Here is a 16,660-nt window from a genome sequence, read left to right on the forward strand (position 1 = left end):
TTATGCCACAGAAATTGTTTTTGGCTCCCACTTGCAGAGGTTACTTTTTAATGAGAAAGAAGGGACAACTTAAAATATTTCTGCATTTGCTAGGTTAATTGTTTACAACATTCAAAGGGACAATGTCTAAATAATTTCAATATTTCAGGTGCCTTTGAATATATATATACATGGGCTAAACTTGTGCTGACGTTGGACAAAAAAAGGCAGCTACTTCGCTCAGAGAAGCTGGCTAATCCTCCCCCCTCCAAAAGAAAATCAATGAAAGAACTTTCAAAAATTGTTGATACAGCCAATTACTGTACTCAAACCAGTTGCTTCTTCTAAGCTACAATAAGGGACAAAAGTAGTTGACACACTTGTTTAAAGCGGGTACTTTTAACAAACATTTAATTCATTTATTATTTCATTCCTTTTAAACGCCGTAAATCCCCCGACCCCCCGAATCAATGTTGTCTGAAGTAAAAAAAAGACTTGAGGGTCCAAAATTCAACATTGATTTTGGGGGGAAGGGGTTGGGGTAGACAGGGGAAGGGGATAAGTATATCCACTATGCAAAAAGGGGCCATTTTTCGGAAGTGTGTCAACACTTTTGTCCCTCATTGTCTGAATGCAAAATTGTGCTACTGCACACAAGTTGAGCCGTGTATGACACTGATTTTAACTGAAATTAAAGGAATCTATGACATAATTATGTTATTGGTGGTGGGGGTGACATTGACTTATTCACGACCGAATTATAGGGCCAATTCGAATTAAGTGATGACGTTGTAAAAGGGCTGCGATATCCAGAATAAACGTCGATATGGTTTACATGCTAAAAACTGACGCTGAAACTCGCACACATGTACAACTTTTGATGAATTTCAAGGGTATGCGTACTGAAAATATTTTTAATAAAGTGAACATTTCTCGTTCTTCACTTTATCCGATTGTTAAGGCGCAAACAATCACGGGGAGGGTAAGGATTGACACGTAGTGGAGATAGTCACTGGCCAGTCACGGAAATATGGAACGTTAGTGAGGAGCCGCCGTCACTGCGTTCAATATCGAAACTACGGAAAAGTGAGGGTAAATTCATGGTCAATTCAATAAAAAACTAAGGACTGCGTAGCAAACATTGCAAGTGTACACGAAAACAATTACTTTCAATCCCACCTCGTAACACCCTGTGTGACATGATAACGCAACGTAAATAGCGTGACATGAGCGCATATGTCTGTGTATTTGGACTGCATTTCTCAAGCGAAACCCTGTGTTGTTGTCTATTGTCGGGAGAGAAAATGAAAAGAGAGCTTTGAAACGTGAACTGGTGATTGACTCTCAAAGAAAACGACAGCTCAAACTGAGAAAAACACTGCTTCCTTCGTGTTACAACGGTTAACCAAGTTTCGGCAAACGGAAAGTAACATAGTAAGTCTGTTATGACCTCTTAATGTCGATATGTATTCTCGTGGTTAACCGTTGAAACTCCTTATTTGCACCACATCGCTGGAATTTTTCTCGCCAAGAATACGTATTGCGCAGTACTTTCTACATAGCGGAATCTTCTTTTGCCTTTTGTGAGGAATTAGCGCATAAAAAAGGAAGATTTTCCAGAGCACGGCCGTCATCGATCACGTGTTATCCCGCTTTCCTTGTCATCAAGTGAACTTCTGGGCCAAAGTAATTGCTGTTTTGGAGATGATACAAACCGGTGTGTCTATCTTGAAAACAATTTCTTTGGTATTCTGTGATTTACGAGCTGGGAAATGAAATAGTTGTCCACCCAACACCAATAAAAAAAATGCCACTGAATAAATGGCAGGCGGTCATCTAAAATCATTACAAAAGTACATTCCTAACCTGGTCTAACCTGTTCGACGCCTACACACGCTAAAGGTTTGGATCTGCTAGATTTGAAAAGGTCTTCCAAAAAAAAAAAACATCTATTTATAGGGCATAGCACAAACGACTGGCTCATCATTTATGAGGTTCATAACCTGTATATTGTTCACGTCCTTTCACTAATGGCACAAGTCAATGTCAACAATACTGCATGTTGCAGTACTTCATTCGCTTAAGTTAACCATTTACCAGAACAATTTTCATTGTACCTTAGTGTTTCCATCCTTTTTCCACTATTGATAATACTTGTAAAAAAAATTACATCCGCAGCAGCGGCATTGATCACAACACAAATGATTTCCTCTCGACCCGACAGGGTATCAGGAACGCGCGCGGGAGTACAAGATTAAGTAATGACATACGCTTCGTACATTTTACTCTACGTATACTACAAATCAGGACCAAACTTTTCAAATTGTTGTTTATAAACAAACAATTTGGTCCATAGAGTAACATCATCGCACAAAAATTCAGCAGCGTCCAAAATCTAGCCGGAAAACACAGATACATATTTCAGACAATCAGGGACAAAAGTAGTTGACACACTTGTTTAAAGCGGGTGCTTTTAACAAACATTTAATTCATTTATTATTTCATTCCTTTTAAACGCCGTAAATCCCCCGACCCCCCGAATCAATGTTGTCTGAAGTAAAAAAAAGACTTGAGGGTCCAAAATTCAACATTGATTTTGGGGGGAAGGGGTTGGGGTAGACAGGGGAAGGGGATAAGTATATCCACTATGCAAAAAGGGGCCATTTTTCGGAAGTGTGTCAACACTTTTGTCCCTCATTGTCTGAATGCAAAATTGTGCTACTGCACACAAGTTGAGCCGTGTATGACACTGATTTTAACTGAAATTAAAGGAATCTATGACATAATTATGTTATTGGTGGTGGGGGTGACATTGACTTATTCACGACCGAATTATAGGGCCAATTCGAATTAAGTGATGACGTTGTAAAAGGGCTGCGATATCCAGAATAAACGTCGATATGGTTTACATGCTAAAAACTGACGCTGAAACTCGCACACATGTACAACTTTTGATGAATTTCAAGGGTATGCGTACTGAAAATATTTTTAATAAAGTGAACATTTCTCGTTCTTCACTTTATCCGATTGTTAAGGCGCAAACAATCACGGGGAGGGTAAGGATTGACACGTAGTGGAGATAGTCACTGGCCAGTCACGGAAATATGGAACGTTAGTGAGGAGCCGCCGTCACTGCGTTCAATATCGAAACTACGGAAAAGTGAGGGTAAATTCATGGTCAATTCAATAAAAAACTAAGGACTGCGTAGCAAACATTGCAAGTGTACACGAAAACAATTACTTTCAATCCCACCTCGTAACACCCTGTGTGACATGATAACGCAACGTAAATAGCGTGACATGAGCGCATATGTCTGTGTATTTGGACTGCATTTCTCAAGCGAAACCCTGTGTTGTTGTCTATTGTCGGGAGAGAAAATGAAAAGAGAGCTTTGAAACGTGAACTGGTGATTGACTCTCAAAGAAAACGACAGCTCAAACTGAGAAAAACACTGCTTCCTTCGTGTTACAACGGTTAACCAAGTTTCGGCAAACGGAAAGTAACATAGTAAGTCTGTTATGACCTCTTAATGTCGATATGTATTCTCGTGGTTAACCGTTGAAACTCCTTATTTGCACCACATCGCTGGAATTTTTCTCGCCAAGAATACGTATTGCGCAGTACTTTCTACATAGCGGAATCTTCTTTTGCCTTTTGTGAGGAATTAGCGCATAAAAAAGGAAGATTTTCCAGAGCACGGCCGTCATCGATCACGTGTTATCCCGCTTTCCTTGTCATCAAGTGAACTTCTGGGCCAAAGTAATTGCTGTTTTGGAGATGATACAAACCGGTGTGTCTATCTTGAAAACAATTTCTTTGGTATTCTGTGATTTACGAGCTGGGAAATGAAATAGTTGTCCACCCAACACCAATAAAAAAAATGCCACTGAATAAATGGCAGGCGGTCATCTAAAATCATTACAAAAGTACATTCCTAACCTGGTCTAACCTGTTCGACGCCTACACACGCTAAAGGTTTGGATCTGCTAGATTTGAAAAGGTCTTCCAAAAAAAAAAACATCTATTTATAGGGCATAGCACAAACGACTGGCTCATCATTTATGAGGTTCATAACCTGTATATTGTTCACGTCCTTTCACTAATGGCACAAGTCAATGTCAACAATACTGCATGTTGCAGTACTTCATTCGCTTAAGTTAACCATTTACCAGAACAATTTTCATTGTACCTTAGTGTTTCCATCCTTTTTCCACTATTGATAATACTTGTAAAAAAAATTACATCCGCAGCAGCGGCATTGATCACAACACAAATGATTTCCTCTCGACCCGACAGGGTATCAGGAACGCGCGCGGGAGTACAAGATTAAGTAATGACATACGCTTCGTACATTTTACTCTACGTATACTACAAATCAGGACCAAACTTTTCAAATTGTTGTTTATAAACAAACAATTTGGTCCATAGAGTAACATCATCGCACAAAAATTCAGCAGCGTCCAAAATCTAGCCGGAAAACACAGATACATATTTCAGACAATCAGGGACAAAAGTAGTTGACACACTTGTTTAAAGCGGGTGCTTTTAACAAACATTTAATTCATTTATTATTTCATTCCTTTTAAACGCCGTAAATCCCCCGACCCCCCGAATCAATGTTGTCTGAAGTAAAAAAAAGACTTGAGGGTCCAAAATTCAACATTGATTTTGGGGGGAAGGGGTTGGGGGAGACAGGGGAAGGGGATAAGTATATCCACTATGCAAAAAGGGGCCATTTTTCGGAAGTGTGTCAACACTTTTGTCCCTCATTGTCTGAATGCAAAATTGTGCTACTGCACACAAGTTGAGCCGTGTATGACACTGATTTTAACTGAAATTAAAGGAATCTATGACATAATTATGTTATTGGTGGTGGGGGTGACATTGACTTATTCACGACCGAATTATAGGGCCAATTCGAATTAAGTGATGACGTTGTAAAAGGGCTGCGATATCCAGAATAAACGTCGATATGGTTTACATGCTAAAAACTGACGCTGAAACTCGCACACATGTACAACTTTTGATGAATTTCAAGGGTATGCGTACTGAAAATATTTTTAATAAAGTGAACATTTCTCGTTCTTCACTTTATCCGATTGTTAAGGCGCAAACAATCACGGGGAGGGTAAGGATTGACACGTAGTGGAGATAGTCACTGGCCAGTCACGGAAATATGGAACGTTAGTGAGGAGCCGCCGTCACTGCGTTCAATATCGAAACTACGGAAAAGTGAGGGTAAATTCATGGTCAATTCAATAAAAAACTAAGGACTGCGTAGCAAACATTGCAAGTGTACACGAAAACAATTACTTTCAATCCCACCTCGTAACACCCTGTGTGACATGATAACGCAACGTAAATAGCGTGACATGAGCGCATATGTCTGTGTATTTGGACTGCATTTCTCAAGCGAAACCCTGTGTTGTTGTCTATTGTCGGGAGAGAAAATGAAAAGAGAGCTTTGAAACGTGAACTGGTGATTGACTCTCAAAGAAAACGACAGCTCAAACTGAGAAAAACACTGCTTCCTTCGTGTTACAACGGTTAACCAAGTTTCGGCAAACGGAAAGTAACATAGTAAGTCTGTTATGACCTCTTAATGTCGATATGTATTCTCGTGGTTAACCGTTGAAACTCCTTATTTGCACCACATCGCTGGAATTTTTCTCGCCAAGAATACGTATTGCGCAGTACTTTCTACATAGCGGAATCTTCTTTTGCCTTTTGTGAGGAATTAGCGCATAAAAAAGGAAGATTTTCCAGAGCACGGCCGTCATCGATCACGTGTTATCCCGCTTTCCTTGTCATCAAGTGAACTTCTGGGCCAAAGTAATTGCTGTTTTGGAGATGATACAAACCGGTGTGTCTATCTTGAAAACAATTTCTTTGGTATTCTGTGATTTACGAGCTGGGAAATGAAATAGTTGTCCACCCAACACCAATAAAAAAAATGCCACTGAATAAATGGCAGGCGGTCATCTAAAATCATTACAAAAGTACATTCCTAACCTGGTCTAACCTGTTCGACGCCTACACACGCTAAAGGTTTGGATCTGCTAGATTTGAAAAGGTCTTCCAAAAAAAAAAAACATCTATTTATAGGGCATAGCACAAACGACTGGCTCATCATTTATGAGGTTCATAACCTGTATATTGTTCACGTCCTTTCACTAATGGCACAAGTCAATGTCAACAATACTGCATGTTGCAGTACTTCATTCGCTTAAGTTAACCATTTACCAGAACAATTTTCATTGTACCTTAGTGTTTCCATCCTTTTTCCACTATTGATAATACTTGTAAAAAAAATTACATCCGCAGCAGCGGCATTGATCACAACACAAATGATTTCCTCTCGACCCGACAGGGTATCAGGAACGCGCGCGGGAGTACAAGATTAAGTAATGACATACGCTTCGTACATTTTACTCTACGTATACTACAAATCAGGACCAAACTTTTCAAATTGTTGTTTATAAACAAACAATTTGGTCCATAGAGTAACATCATCGCACAAAAATTCAGCAGCGTCCAAAATCTAGCCGGAAAACACAGATACATATTTCAGACAATCAGGGACAAAAGTAGTTGACACACTTGTTTAAAGCGGGTGCTTTTAACAAACATTTAATTCATTTATTATTTCATTCCTTTTAAACGCCGTAAATCCCCCGACCCCCCGAATCAATGTTGTCTGAAGTAAAAAAAAGACTTGAGGGTCCAAAATTCAACATTGATTTTGGGGGGAAGGGGTTGGGGTAGACAGGGGAAGGGGATAAGTATATCCACTATGCAAAAAGGGGCCATTTTTCGGAAGTGTGTCAACACTTTTGTCCCTCATTGTCTGAATGCAAAATTGTGCTACTGCACACAAGTTGAGCCGTGTATGACACTGATTTTAACTGAAATTAAAGGAATCTATGACATAATTATGTTATTGGTGGTGGGGGTGACATTGACTTATTCACGACCGAATTATAGGGCCAATTCGAATTAAGTGATGACGTTGTAAAAGGGCTGCGATATCCAGAATAAACGTCGATATGGTTTACATGCTAAAAACTGACGCTGAAACTCGCACACATGTACAACTTTTGATGAATTTCAAGGGTATGCGTACTGAAAATATTTTTAATAAAGTGAACATTTCTCGTTCTTCACTTTATCCGATTGTTAAGGCGCAAACAATCACGGGGAGGGTAAGGATTGACACGTAGTGGAGATAGTCACTGGCCAGTCACGGAAATATGGAACGTTAGTGAGGAGCCGCCGTCACTGCGTTCAATATCGAAACTACGGAAAAGTGAGGGTAAATTCATGGTCAATTCAATAAAAAACTAAGGACTGCGTAGCAAACATTGCAAGTGTACACGAAAACAATTACTTTCAATCCCACCTCGTAACACCCTGTGTGACATGATAACGCAACGTAAATAGCGTGACATGAGCGCATATGTCTGTGTATTTGGACTGCATTTCTCAAGCGAAACCCTGTGTTGTTGTCTATTGTCGGGAGAGAAAATGAAAAGAGAGCTTTGAAACGTGAACTGGTGATTGACTCTCAAAGAAAACGACAGCTCAAACTGAGAAAAACACTGCTTCCTTCGTGTTACAACGGTTAACCAAGTTTCGGCAAACGGAAAGTAACATAGTAAGTCTGTTATGACCTCTTAATGTCGATATGTATTCTCGTGGTTAACCGTTGAAACTCCTTATTTGCACCACATCGCTGGAATTTTTCTCGCCAAGAATACGTATTGCGCAGTACTTTCTACATAGCGGAATCTTCTTTTGCCTTTTGTGAGGAATTAGCGCATAAAAAAGGAAGATTTTCCAGAGCACGGCCGTCATCGATCACGTGTTATCCCGCTTTCCTTGTCATCAAGTGAACTTCTGGGCCAAAGTAATTGCTGTTTTGGAGATGATACAAACCGGTGTGTCTATCTTGAAAACAATTTCTTTGGTATTCTGTGATTTACGAGCTGGGAAATGAAATAGTTGTCCACCCAACACCAATAAAAAAAATGCCACTGAATAAATGGCAGGCGGTCATCTAAAATCATTACAAAAGTACATTCCTAACCTGGTCTAACCTGTTCGACGCCTACACACGCTAAAGGTTTGGATCTGCTAGATTTGAAAAGGTCTTCCAAAAAAAAAAACATCTATTTATAGGGCATAGCACAAACGACTGGCTCATCATTTATGAGGTTCATAACCTGTATATTGTTCACGTCCTTTCACTAATGGCACAAGTCAATGTCAACAATACTGCATGTTGCAGTACTTCATTCGCTTAAGTTAACCATTTACCAGAACAATTTTCATTGTACCTTAGTGTTTCCATCCTTTTTCCACTATTGATAATACTTGTAAAAAAAATTACATCCGCAGCAGCGGCATTGATCACAACACAAATGATTTCCTCTCGACCCGACAGGGTATCAGGAACGCGCGCGGGAGTACAAGATTAAGTAATGACATACGCTTCGTACATTTTACTCTACGTATACTACAAATCAGGACCAAACTTTTCAAATTGTTGTTTATAAACAAACAATTTGGTCCATAGAGTAACATCATCGCACAAAAATTCAGCAGCGTCCAAAATCTAGCCGGAAAACACAGATACATATTTCAGACAATCAGGGACAAAAGTAGTTGACACACTTGTTTAAAGCGGGTGCTTTTAACAAACATTTAATTCATTTATTATTTCATTCCTTTTAAACGCCGTAAATCCCCCGACCCCCCGAATCAATGTTGTCTGAAGTAAAAAAAAGACTTGAGGGTCCAAAATTCAACATTGATTTTGGGGGGAAGGGGTTGGGGTAGACAGGGGAAGGGGATAAGTATATCCACTATGCAAAAAGGGGCCATTTTTCGGAAGTGTGTCAACACTTTTGTCCCTCATTGTAGCCCCTCACATAGATCAAACACATTTACTTCAGAAATGAAAAGAGAGCAAAATGCAAGTTTAAGGGGAAAATTGGGGGGTTAAATGGTTGGACCTGAGAAAATGGATAAACAGATGAAACACAGATCAAAGGCAGAGGATGTCTTGATAACTAAAATTATCAAAATGCTACTCCTCACCCTTGGTCTTATTTGCTCTCAATTTGTTCAGGGTACAGTGTTGATCAGAAATGCAGCAGAGTTAAAGAGCTTCAGCAAGGGAGAGGAAGAACACTTAGAAAAGGTAAGCTCCAGAATGCTTTTTCAATTGGTCATAAACGAACTACAGGCTTACTAATTCTCGGATAAAAGTGTACAAGCCATAGGGAAGGCGTACTGAGACCAGTGACTGGGTGAAGGTTAAAATAGGATTTTCTCAGGGGTCCACATTTGGACCACTTACGTGGAATTTTCTTTGAGAATGATGTGCCTAACATAATATTAGAGTCTAGTGCTTCAAAGTTAGTGGTTGTCCATCAGGTCTACGTAGCAAAGAAAACAACTGAAACTGTAGAAATACGATCATGAAAGGATAAGAAAGTGGCACCAAGAAAAGCTATTGAGTAAAGACATATACAATTAAGGTCAAGCTATGGTTGTGTAAAATGACTGAAATTCATAGGAAAAATTAATAGGAAAGTTGATCTAGGCATTTGAGGTGACAAAGTCAAACCAACACAGTCCATTAAAATCATTGGTGTAATCTTGACAGTAATTATAAGTGATGCATGTTAGAAATGCAGTAGTTAGGATGGTCTAACCTAAAATGTACTTTCTTGTAGCAAATCAAGGCTATTGTCGATGCTGGTGTTAACTGTATTGTAACTGGTGGCAAGGTCGCTGAGATGGCCCTTCACTTTTGTAACAAGTATAACATTTTAGTTGTCAGGTGCGTATATCTTCTTTTGAGTTATTATCCTGACGCACAATGGACTCATGTTGATATCATTGTTTGCAGGCTAAATTCAAAGTTTGATTTGAGAAGACTCTGTCGATCAGTTGGAGCAACAATACTTCCCAAATTTGTAAGTTTGCATAATAGCTTTTTTAAATTCTCCCACCATTGGCTACCTCGATTTTCAGCCACTGATCTAAAAATAAGTCCGAGACTGAAATCAAGAGTGCAGCGGAAGTTGAACCTACCAAGTTGCATCAGAATGAAAATAGTCTTCGGCCAAGTTCCCCATTTGAGAAGAGTGCTGCTCCAATCTTTGGCAGCTTGCTCACCTGTTACTTTCAATTGACTTTAATTTTCTTGTATGAAACTGGTTTCTTGTAGGGGGTGCTAAGTAAATTTGAGCAACGCTCAAAAAAATGTACTTCTGATACCTTTTATGAGACACTGGTTCTGTCATTTCTAGAAGGACGTTTGATATCATGAGACCTTGTTCCCAGAATCCCTCGTCTTCTTGTCCCACTAGTAGTAGTAGTAGTAGTAGTAGTAGTGGTAGCGGTAGCGCCAGCGCCAGCGCCAGCGCCAGCAGTAGCAGTAGCACAGTAGCAGTAGCAGTAGCGGTAGCAGTGGCAGTAGCACAGTAGCAGTGGCAGTAGCAGTAGCAGTGGCAGTAGCACAGTAGCAGTAGCACAGTAGCAGTAGCGGTAGCGGTAGCAGTAGCAGTAGCACAGTAGCAGTAGCAGTAGCGGTAGTAGTAGCAGTGGCAGTAGCACAGTAGCAGTAGCAGTAGCGGTAGCAGTAGCAGTGGCAGTAGCACAGTAGCAGTACCAGTAGCAGTAGCGGTAGCAGTAGCAGTAGCACAGTAGCAGTAGCAGTGGCACAGTAGCAGTAGCAGTAGTAGCAGCAGCAGCGTTAATCATTTTGGTTAACTGAGTTTAGTCTGAAAAATAGGAGGAAGACAGCACTAAAAATCATTGGTTACTGAATACTTTTGTCTCCCATCATTTCAGACAACTCCCACATCAGAGGAGATAGGTCAGTGTGATGAAATCAAGGTGTCAGAGATTGGTGACACTTCGGTTACTATTTTTAAACAAGGTACTGAACTACTTAATCACTCATTGATTAATTGATTGATTTATTGATTGATTTGCAAAAACAACAAGAAATTTTAGGTTTACTTGTAGGTATAATGAAGTAGATTATTCTTACAATCAAGAGATGATAAAGTTTAAGAGAATAAATTGGCCTTTTACGATGCTGCTGACGGTAGTAACGAGGAACGGGAAATGTGCGATTCGCCCAACGGCCAGTTTGCAAGGGTTTAATGTGTGTTTGACGCGTGAAAATACAGTGAATCCACATATGGAATCCAAGCTAAACTAAAATAACATCTCCGATAAGTTTGTTCACCGTATTGTTGAGTGTTGTATCTCATCCGGCGAATCGACTTACGTCCGGTGGAACGCCGTCGGGCGAAAGGACTGCAATTCATATATTGACACGCACTCAAAACGAGTATCTTAAGACTTGCACCAGTCGGACTCACTTGATCCTCTGTAATCTTGGGTTTTAGAGCGCGAGGAGACGGCTGTATCTACTGTTGTAATCCGTGGTTCCACTGAGAACATCATGGACGATATTGAGCGAGCTGTTGATGATGGAGTGAACACGTTTAAAGCGCTTACCCGCGATGATCGCTTTGTACCAGGAGCTGGTGCCACGGAAATTGAACTGGCTAAGCAGATATCCAGCTTTGGAGAGGTATGTTGAGTTGTACGTCCTAACATATATGTATCAGCGTCACTCTGCTTTTGAATTCAAAGTGGCTAAGGCTTGGTAATTATATCTGTGAAACGTGTAACTTTACTGCACACGCTTTTCCTTTGTTACAAAGAAAGATCTTTACAGCCTGCTATTGGTTTCCAAACTACAGTTGAACCTCCATGTGTGAAAAAGGCGCGGAAAAGGGGGTGGGGGAGGGGGGAAACACGAAAGGTAAACAAATCCCCACTCCCCATTTTCGTCCTTACTCGATGCCCGCCCTTTAGACGCCTACAAGCAGGTGACGTGCGCCCCCTCTCCTAAGCGACAAGTTTGGATGGTGGCTTTGAAGAGTCTTGACCATGTGAACTTGTATTGCTGATTAGCCGTTAACTGATTCCTGTTTCCTGTTTTCCGTCAGACTTGTGCAGGCCTTGAACAATATGCCATCGACAAATTTGCCGAATCCTTGGAGGTCATTCCCAGGACCCTCGCGGAAAATGCTGGCGTGAAGCCCACAGAGTTGATATCTAAACTCAAAGCTGCCCACCAGGGTGGGGACAAAAATGCTGGCTTTGATAACGAGGTATAGTTGAAGTACTAAATAACGTAATGTAAAATTTGATTTCAACACGGAGGTACTGAGCAGAAAAATAGAACTGACATAGCTTGAAAATCTTAGGCAGTCGACACAAAAATAAATAAATGTTAGACAATACTAAACATTTTCAATTCGATTTAAAAGAGAGAAGAAATCCAGATAAGAATATGCCTAATATAATGCACAAGCTAAAAATTATATAGCTAAAAAATATATATTTACCAATCCTGAATCCAGCTGTTTGATAAAGTTTTTGTTGTTTTGTTGCCGACCGTATTTGGTCTGTTAAATTGTTCCGCATCTTTGGGTCATCGTTTGTAAATGTGTCAGCGTAGAATCTTGGGATTTTTTGTTTTGACCCTTTTATTTACAGTGGAATCATGATTTTCAAACGCCATTTTGGGAAAAGCTTATTAGACCGAATTATCAAGAGGTTCGAAAAATCGGGGATGAAAAATAGGCCATTTCCGAGGGGGGATAAGTTCTAATCTAACGTGGTGACACTGACATATCTGATCTGACATAACTTTGGATGTTGTTTTTCTTAGGGTGGTGGAGCTGCAGTGAAAGACGCAGTAAAAGCAGGAATCTTAGACTTGTATCTTGTAAAGCACTGGGCTATCAAGTTCGCTACTGATGCAGCTGTTACAGTACTTAGAGTGGATCAGGTAAGGGAACACATTTGTGTCGTGCCGTAGCTCTTCAACAAAATTCTCGTCTTTAAATCCAGTTTATACAATTATCTTTGTCCTGATTAAGACCTTGAATATCTAAATTTTAAGTGTTTGTTTCATAGAGTTCATTAGCAACCTTTGAATTGGATTATGGTGACACGTTAGATTTTTAATCCTGTTATATTCCCAAGATTTTCCCCTTTTTCTGCTGCTGGCCAGAACATGAGACGTTAGAGGTGTAATGGTAGTCCAATCCAGGAGTCCTCATTTTTTACAACCCCAACTCAGGCATTGGTTATACGCTTTATAAGAGAGGAGAAGCGATGACGTCACAAAAAGTAGGATTGGTCAAAGGGGTTGGTTGGCTTGTCCAGAAAGAAAAAGGTGAATAATGTCCACTTGCTAAAAATCTGCCAGTTAGTGCAAATTGGTGGTAAGTGAGCATCGTTATGCGCCAATGACTCCATTTAAATCTTTCTAAAATATGCGATCGGGGCTAATTTTAGAAGGATTTGTATGGAGTCATCAGAGCATAGCGGTGCTTATATCACCCCCACCAAATTTTGCACTTGTACACATAGCTGTAGCTTGATTTTTAGAACAGTGGGCATTCTTCATATTGTTCTTTATAAATATGCCAGCCAATCCCATAATTTCACAAATTTAAATTTTTAAAATCACACCTCTTTACTCTATTCTGGAAAAAAATGAGATGTAAACTAACAGGAAATTTTCTTGGGGAACGCTGCCACTTTGTGGTGCAAGTAACGAAACTATTATCCTTTAAATATGCATCCACAAGGTAGTTTTTTAAACTGTGAAGTGACCAATGCATGTTAGAATTATGCCCTTGCATTTGCAGATTATCATGTCCAAACCGGCGGGAGGACCAAAGCCTAAAGACAATCCAAACTGGGATGAAGATTGAGCACCGAATCATCTGTTATCCTGCTTCCTTGTCTGGATTAACGTGTGTTGTTGAACTTTGCAGAATTAATCCAAGGCCACCAAATGACAGTGACATTTTGGTGACTGAGAGCCGTTTTACTCTCGGCAACGTTACTAACTACTTGCCTTGCAATAGTCCTCTTTAGCTCGTTTGTTCTTGTTTCCCAATGCAGGTCTTGTGATAATAATATAGAGAACTGCTCATTCAAGTTTCGTCTTATACCAGTGCATATTTGCGCATGATTTGTGAAAGGACGAAGGGGCAAATTCGCCGAGACTTTCATTGGGAAAACAAAACATACAAGCTAAAGAGGTCTATTCTCTTAAAACTGTTGGGAATAGTATTAAAGTTTTGGCGAGAGCCATGCTGAAGAAAGTTGTAGCTCCCTGGTAGCTCTCTTCAGGCGCCTGTTTACTCATATGACCATGCTCGTTCTTAGCGCCCCTCGATAGTTGTTTTACTGAACCAGTTGATGAAAGAGTGACCGTCTGAGCACAAGATGATTAAAGCGCTATCAGTGTTTACAATCTCAGTAACGTAGTGACCATTATCCTACAAAGTATCCAATATCAAAGCAAGGTCGTAATTTGGTGTCGCGCTTCTTACCTTACAATTATTAGGTAGCTTAAGCAACGGTGTTTTTGAGCGACGCACGTCAACCGAAAGTGGACTTTTTGCATCATTGGGCAATGGTTTGGTTGAAACTCTCGGATTAATCGTCTTTATAAGAGAAAAGACACTTAGCAATACAAATTTGTTAGCGTCAAGGTATATAAAAAGAGAGAAGGCCTCACTTCCGGTTGACGTGCGTCGCTCAAAAACGTCTTTGTTTAATTAAGCTCACTAAGTGGCGTTGAGTTGTCCCTTTTCCTTACACCTCCTGTCGCGTACATGTAGTTCGAAATCACCACTTTAGAAAAGAGAAAACTGGGCCGAGTTAACTTTCGCAAAGACTTCTGGCGGGAATGTTACTATGGACAGGGAAAACAAATTGGCCAATAGCTGATCGGCGCTTCCCCTGTAACGAACTGTGGGACGCATTACGGCTCCAGTTTCTTTCTTGTATATGAAGTGACGAATAAAGCTTCGGCACCTTTGAAAAATTGCAAGGCACGTTAAAGTTATCATCATCCAGTGTAACAGGTGCGTATCAGAACAGCAGGTTCTACCAATAAATACACAGAGTGAAAAACTGGTTTTCATGTTCATTACCGAGTGAGAGAATCAAGTATAATGAAGATAAATAAATGGTAAATACACGTAACTGCGGAAGTCAATGGGATGATCCACGGATGCGAAAAGGTTCTTTTTGCCTCATCGCGGGTGTCGTGATTAAATAATCACAATCAAAAATGATAAAGTGACTTTATTAGTAACGATTGCACTGCTGTCGTGGTTTTGCAGACTACTGAAGATAGCTTTGGTGCTCCTTTGTTGCTGCGGAGCGACCGAAGGGAGCGAGCAGCAACATAATCAGGATTTATAGGAAATATATAAGGGGCGACGAATTCTCGAATTCATCACTTTTTACCACAATGCATTGCATTTAACCAGAGTGCATTGCGCCACGAACAACTCAAATAAAAACACGGGGAAGTTCGGTGGGTGAGAGAGTGCATCGTTCGCTGCTCAGACTTAGAGTTTTCTTTGTGGCAAATTTTCTACAGCACGGTTAGAGGTCTTACCAAATTTTAAGACACGCAGGAGTCTTTCAGATGAGTACGATGGTTATCTTGGGGATTGGATTTCAATTCAAGAGCCTTTGACTCGTCCAGGTGTTAAACCTGACGAGAAGATGAGCATTTGCTCTTCGACTCCGCAACACGGGGGATATACAAATTCCAGTTTGCTAGAAGGTGATGTGAAAGTGAGAAAATGTCATGCAGTGCTATTCTTAAGAAACTGTATGAGCCGAAAATGGATGTGATTTTGACCATTCCCTTCAAAATAACAGCGGAAATCGAGATAATAAAACATATGTTTTGTGTCCTACTTTGCAGACGAGGACGTGTATCGGCGTTTTGAAAAGCATAATTATGTTCTTTCATTCATTCATTGCCATGGAATATGCGTGTACATTGTTTTTTCACTGTTAATAGCTCGGTTAATGCGGCTGGCGACCATCGTGCCGGCGGAAGTTTCATGGAAAAGGAATAAAACGAAAGACTTTTCCTCAAAATTACGTAATCAGCCTCTGTGGTGTAGTGGTTAGGTGTAGTCGCGTCGAGTCGAAGGTGCAGGGTTCAAGTCCTACCGTATTCTTAGTTCCTTTTTTCTTTTTTTTTTTTTTTCGTTTTTTGTGTTGTTGTTTTCTATAAATATATAGCTAAATAACTGTTTCTTAATAAAGTGCAACAAAAAGCAAGAAAAGTATTGTGTTTCCGGAGAAAATATCGTGCACCGTATATTAAATATATGGATAAACAACTGAACAATCTGAATTTCTATTATTTCCTGCAATTTACTGTGGGAAAACCAGAGTTATAACCACTTGATCATTTTCTAAACAACGTTCCCACGAGTTCTTTCTATAGACTGATAGTAATTATTCTAGTACTTTCCAACATGTAAATAGGACATTCAATGTCATTTTCGATTCTTTTAAGTCTCACTGCCTAACTAATGCCAGTATCAACAGAATGTGCCGCAGCATTACTACCTTTTAGATACCCTAGTAAATAACATAATCGGGGCAATAGCAGGGCTGTATCCTCCGATCTTGACCGACAGATATTAAGGCCCCATTTTTTTGGAGGAAAGTCTCCCAGGAAAGAGGGTCCGGCTGAGCGAGACAAAGTGGTTATCTGAAGAACTGTTGGCTCGGCTAAGAGGGTGTCCC

General features: G+C 40.1%; 1 protein-coding gene across 1 annotated transcript in view; it reads left to right on the top strand.

Moving 5' to 3' along the window:
• The window catches only part of LOC140950222 (T-complex protein 1 subunit theta-like), a 28,420-nt gene extending 14,013 nt beyond the window's left edge, over positions 1 to 14,407 (top strand). The window contains exons 11-18 of the mRNA XM_073399430.1: positions 9,111 to 9,182; positions 9,721 to 9,827; positions 9,897 to 9,963; positions 10,844 to 10,931; positions 11,410 to 11,597; positions 12,019 to 12,183; positions 12,747 to 12,866; positions 13,735 to 14,407. Coding sequence (XP_073255531.1) covers positions 9,111 to 9,182; positions 9,721 to 9,827; positions 9,897 to 9,963; positions 10,844 to 10,931; positions 11,410 to 11,597; positions 12,019 to 12,183; positions 12,747 to 12,866; positions 13,735 to 13,800 — 873 coding nt within the window. The 3' untranslated portion in view covers positions 13,801 to 14,407. The remainder of the gene's footprint in view (positions 1 to 9,110; positions 9,183 to 9,720; positions 9,828 to 9,896; positions 9,964 to 10,843; positions 10,932 to 11,409; positions 11,598 to 12,018; positions 12,184 to 12,746; positions 12,867 to 13,734) is intronic.
• Positions 14,408 to 16,660: the final 2,253 nt, after the last annotated feature.

The sequence above is a fragment of the Porites lutea genome, chromosome 1 (genome assembly GCF_958299795.1).
Source record: "Porites lutea chromosome 1, jaPorLute2.1, whole genome shotgun sequence".
In the NCBI taxonomy this organism is placed as follows: domain Eukaryota; kingdom Metazoa; phylum Cnidaria; class Anthozoa; order Scleractinia; family Poritidae; genus Porites; species Porites lutea.